This window comes from Chenopodium quinoa, unplaced genomic scaffold (assembly GCF_001683475.1).
Source record: "Chenopodium quinoa cultivar QQ74 unplaced genomic scaffold, ASM168347v1, whole genome shotgun sequence".
Lineage (NCBI taxonomy): Eukaryota > Viridiplantae > Streptophyta > Magnoliopsida > Caryophyllales > Amaranthaceae > Chenopodium > Chenopodium quinoa.
In genome coordinates this window covers 2,194,514-2,199,781 of record NW_018743047.1, presented here as the reverse complement: position 1 = coordinate 2,199,781, position 5,268 = coordinate 2,194,514, and the positions used below count along the sequence as shown (strand labels likewise).

The 5,268-nt window shown below is 36.6% G+C and overlaps 1 protein-coding gene across 1 annotated transcript; it reads left to right on the top strand.

Moving 5' to 3' along the window:
• The first annotated feature begins 4,355 nt into the window (after window positions 1–4,355).
• Window positions 4,356–4,920, top strand: LOC110730691 (histone H4). The gene has a single exon (XM_021910510.1). The coding sequence runs from the start codon at window positions 4,450–4,452 to the stop codon at window positions 4,759–4,761; it is 312 nt and encodes a 103-aa protein (XP_021766202.1). The 5' UTR covers window positions 4,356–4,449; the 3' UTR covers window positions 4,762–4,920.
• The last annotated feature ends 348 nt before the right edge of the window (window positions 4,921–5,268 follow it).

The following is a 5,268-nucleotide window of genomic DNA, read 5'->3' as shown; positions in this document are numbered from 1 at the left end:
GACTGGGTCCCTGTTTACTTTTGCGCGCAACCAAGTTATCCAATTTTTCCTACGGGACAGACCTGAATGCGACGTTAAAACGTCTATGCAGATGCAAAAATGCCAAATTAATCACAGGAATATTTTTTCAAGAATCTTTCAAGTCTCATCCACTCATCTTAATTAAATAAATCGATAAATAATTAAGAATCCTCCCCAGTGGAGTCGCCAAATTGTAGGCGTCGCTCGAAGTGCGCCTACGTTAAAGCATGTGTGAATATGCTTGGCACTCATAGGAAATGGAAATTGACATATACGATTAGGGACAAGGAAAGTAGGGAGCCGCCAACAAGTTTTTAAGGAACTTGTAAACCGTTCACGGATCATAAAAAGGCAACCACGATAAGGGACAACGAAGGCAACAACGATTGACCCGTGAAGGTTACACCCCATTCATAATCCATGAGATTACTAACTCCATATGGTTTGGAACCACGAAAGGAGGATCGGGGATGATGGTACGAAGTGAGTCATGGAGTCACATTCGCCCGTATTGGGCTCTACTCGATTCTTATATTGAAAAACATTCCTGTGATCTCAAAGGCATACAAACAATAATTCAATTCACTCCAAACTATTATTTAACTAAATTGGTTTAAAATTAATGCATACATAATTCTAAAAATTTGGTGATCACTTCAATTAATAACAAGATTAAAAGGATCCTAAACCGGTTGTCCAAATTATCTTATTAGGCGTGATTTTCAATTACATATTCCCTTTAAACATGCAATATGGTGATCAATAAAAAAATAATAATAGAATCAATATTAATATAAAAACCAATTTAATCATAATTCCAACAACATAAAAATAGTTAGAAAAAATAATAATAATAACAAGAGCATGATCCTTACTTTGAATCTGTTTGCTTGCAACTACAAAATAATAAACGAGTTAGTAACTTCAAGGAAATAATAAAACAATAACTAAATTAAATTAAAATAAAATAAGGTTGATTTTGGGGCCAAACCCTCAAACGATTCTACCTTTCACGCCTTGGCTTAAGGACAAAACCTCGAGTAAAATATGGACTCCTTTGAGTGCTTGAAGAAGGAATTTTGAAGTGAAAAGGGTAGGCTAGTGTTTAGGTTAATAGCATAGAAGAGAGAAAATAAGAATCATAAAATTCTGGTTGCCCCGTACATCAGAAATGAGGGGGTATTTATAGGGAAAATGTGCTAAGGGAGCACACGGAACCCTAAAATGATAAAAACCCTAAAAAAGTATTCCGTGACACGGTCAGACTGTACCGTGACACGGTCAGACTGTACCGTGACACGGTTAGACTGTACCGTCAGACGGTACACTTCCCCGTGACACGGTACATTTTTGGTGTGACGCGGGAAATTTTCAGAAAACGAAATAAAAAACGCGTTAAGGGTTTACGCGGAAAGGACACGGAACGTCCCGTGTCACGGCAGACCTCCCGTGTCACGGGAAGTCCCACCGTCAAACGGGAAGGGTGCCCGTGACACGGTCACTTCCAGTCCAATTTTCCATCTAAATTCATTTTTAACCCTAATTTCTTTCGGCTTTTTAAGTGCCGATTGATAATTTCGGGATTTTTTCTGACTTTTATTATTCGGGCTAAAATAAGAAAATAAAAATAAATAATAAAATAAAAAGATTTGGGCTTAAAATTAATTAATAAGTTCGGGCTAAAATTAAAACTATGCTTTTACCAAACATCAAGACTAATCCATGGACCTTTCAAAGGTATGAATTTAATAAAATACGATTTTTTAAGCACTCTCGGGATTAAATACTAAACCCGACCAATAGAGGCGGTGAAAGGTTATTTATCATCGGGTTTGGTTTTGGGGAGACATTTTTAGGTGTCTACAGGGACTATTGGCAGTAGATTTGTTTATATCATCAACTGATACTGAAAAAATCAGCTCCACAAACCCTCTTTAGCCCACTCTCTCTCCTCCAATCTTCGCCCTAATTCTCAATCATGGTCGCTCTTCGCCGCCGTGGAAGAAGGACCCATCGAGCTTTCGCTAGATACTCCATTAATTTTTGCTACAAATGACGATCCTACTTCTCTTCAAGTCTCTACCAGTGTTGAGAATTGTGGCGAAGACAGCGAAAGAAAGGCCTTATCCGACCTCAAATCGGGATTCGAAGAAGCCATTTCAGCAAATTCCTTATTTAAATATAGAAGAGAAGAAAGTCGATAATTACCCAGCCGAGCAATTGAGCAAAGAAGAGGAAGGAGAGCCAGAGATTGAAGGAGATTACGAGGGTAATATTTCCATTTAAGGTGTACCTTTATTGCCTAGTAAAGGCTCAGAAGGTACTGACGTAATTGTATTGAAATTTTGTCTAATATCTGATAGTTATAAACTTATAATCCAACATTTGACTATAGTAATCTAATTTCTTACACTTTTAATCTAAAACAAGTATGTGATAATTATAATCTAATTTCTAATAATCATAATATAATATCTGACTATATTAATTTAATATTTGACCATTAGTATTTAATTCCCGACACTTTTAATCTAATTTATAATACTTATAACTTAATATCTGACCATTATTATCTATTTCTGATAATTAATAATTTTATTTTTTTTTCAATGTATGTGACTGGACTCACGTGAGACCGTTCTACACAATACTTTTCCTAGAGGGTATTTGGATTTTGGGATAACTAGATGTAGCCCGTGCGATGCACGATTTGTTTAATTTTTTTTTAAAAAAATTTATAAATATATTTATGTGCTAAAATTTCTTATATATTTGAATAAAATTCCTGATATCAAAAGATAATATTTTATATTTAATTAATTTAAACTGGGAAACCTCATTAGCCAATTATGTTTACGTGACATTTAAATTATTTAATTTTAAAAGAAGTTAATAATCTCGTATTTAATTGGCTACCACTAAAATTGTTTATCTTACGTGGCGCGCTAAAAAAATTAAATCTTACGTGACTCTCTATAAAAACTCGGGAAAAAACTCCCCTTTATATATATATATTATAAGAAGAATACACTTTAATAATCCCAACTTTGGCCAATTTACTTTAAATAATTCCAACTTTCGATTATTCTGTAATGATCCCAACTTTTATATGCATTTTCTTTTCTTCAATCCCAAACCGGTCAACAAAAATCAACAATCCATTATTCTAGGTTACCCACACGTGTCAACATGTGATTAGTTTATAAATAAAAAAATTAAAAAAAAGAAAAAAAAATTAAAAAAATCCAAACAACCAGCCACCACACGTCCACGCCCACCAGCCACCACGTCCACCAGCCACCAATGGTGGCCCTTCTCCCAGCCTACCCTCGAACCACCACCTCCCAGTCCCTAGCCACCGATTTTTCGCCACCCAACCACCATAACACCGAAAATCGGCCCCTCCATCCCACACCCACCTCGGAAAACGACGCCCCCTCCCTCCCACACGACCGAAACTGCCGTTCCTCCCTTCCCTAAACTCAAAACCGACCTTCTCCCTTCCCTAAACGCAGAACACCAACCTTCTCCCTTCCCACACCGTCAAAATCGACACCCCCTCAATTCCCACACCACCGAAACCGACCTTCTCCCTTCCCTTAACCTAGAAACCGACCTCCCTTCACCCCCATCTTCGAATCCGTCCAAAGCTCCCAAGGTTTTAGGGCTATGTTAATCGGGGTGGAGGTATCGGGAGTTGGTGATGGGTGTCGGAAAACGGAAATATAAACGGCTGGGTGGGGAGGCCGTGGCCACCGGCGACGATGGTGGTCATGGCAGATTGGGGTGGCTTTTTTTTTTTTTTATATATATATATAATTTTCTTTTTTAAAACTTATTAATTTTTTTATGAACCAATAAACAAGCGACACATGGCAATTATATTTTTTTAACAAAAAATTAACCCTTTCTCCAGGTTACTAGTAAATAGGATTGAAAAAAGAAAATGCATATGAAAGTTGGGATCATTGCAGAATAATCAAAAGTTGAGATTATTTAAAGTAAATTGGCCAAAGTTGGAATTATTAAAATGTATTTTTCCTATATTATATTAGATTTTGCGTAGCGTTAAACCCTTAACGAGTCAAATTAAATAGCGGTAGCATGAAACTGGTAGAAAAAAAAAAAGCGGTAAGATGAAATTTTGGGAGGAAAATTCCAATCCAACACTCAATAACCATCTAATCTCAACCATAGATTAAAGACAATCTACGGTCAAGATCTTCCTTTCACAACTCACACGGATCACCATCTTTACCCGTCCAACACAACTCAAATCAACCGTCCAAATAAATTCCCCCCCTCTTTCTCTCTCCCTATAAAACCCCCACTTCACTTCCTCATTTCATAACCATCCCAAATTCTCTCTCCTCTCAATTCCTCAATCTCTGTCATCTTCTTCATATTCAAGCTTTTCAAAGATCAACAATGTCAGGCCGAGGAAAGGGAGGCAAAGGGCTAGGAAAGGGCGGCGCAAAGCGTCACAGGAAGGTTCTTCGTGATAACATCCAAGGTATCACTAAGCCAGCCATTCGTCGATTGGCTCGAAGAGGTGGTGTGAAGCGTATTAGTGGTCTTATCTATGAAGAAACTCGTGGTGTTCTTAAGATCTTTCTAGAGAATGTGATTCGTGATGCTGTTACTTACACTGAGCATGCCAGGAGGAAGACTGTTACTGCTATGGATGTTGTCTATGCTCTTAAGAGGCAGGGTCGTACTCTCTACGGTTTCGGAGGTTAGGGTTAGGGTTTGGGTTTGTTTGAATTGGGGATTTAGCTTGAGAATTAGATTGATGATAATTAGGATTTGATGTCGATGTAAATGTTTTGATGGTATTGTCTCTATTTCTGGGATAATGAATGAAATCATGGTTTTAATTATTTTGCAGATTTTTCTCTATTGATGCCCATTTTGTTATTGTTATTGTTTGTTTTTTAATTTTTTGTATTTTTTATTCTTTTAATTTTTGTTGAAATTTGAAGCAATTTACCGATTTGTTTGTGTAAGATAATCAATTGATTTGACAGTGCATTCATCTAGAGGTAATGCTTATGGGTTTAGTTGAGTTAATTTACTAATATGAATTTGGAAATGACCATATTTCCTTGTAATTTGAGTTCGATTGTGTGTTGATGATGAGTTGCCAGGGTAGTGTATGATTTCATCTAATGCATAAACAGATCCAAAAGAGGGTCTGAAAGTGAGCAATAATTTTAATTTACTTATATTAGATTTTAATTTTTTGAG

What these genes read in the sequence shown, in the direction of transcription:
- LOC110730691 (XM_021910510.1), top strand. Translation starts at nt 4,450, where the DNA reads ATGTCAGGCCGAGGAAAGGGAGGCAAAGGGCTAGGAAAGGGCGGCGCA.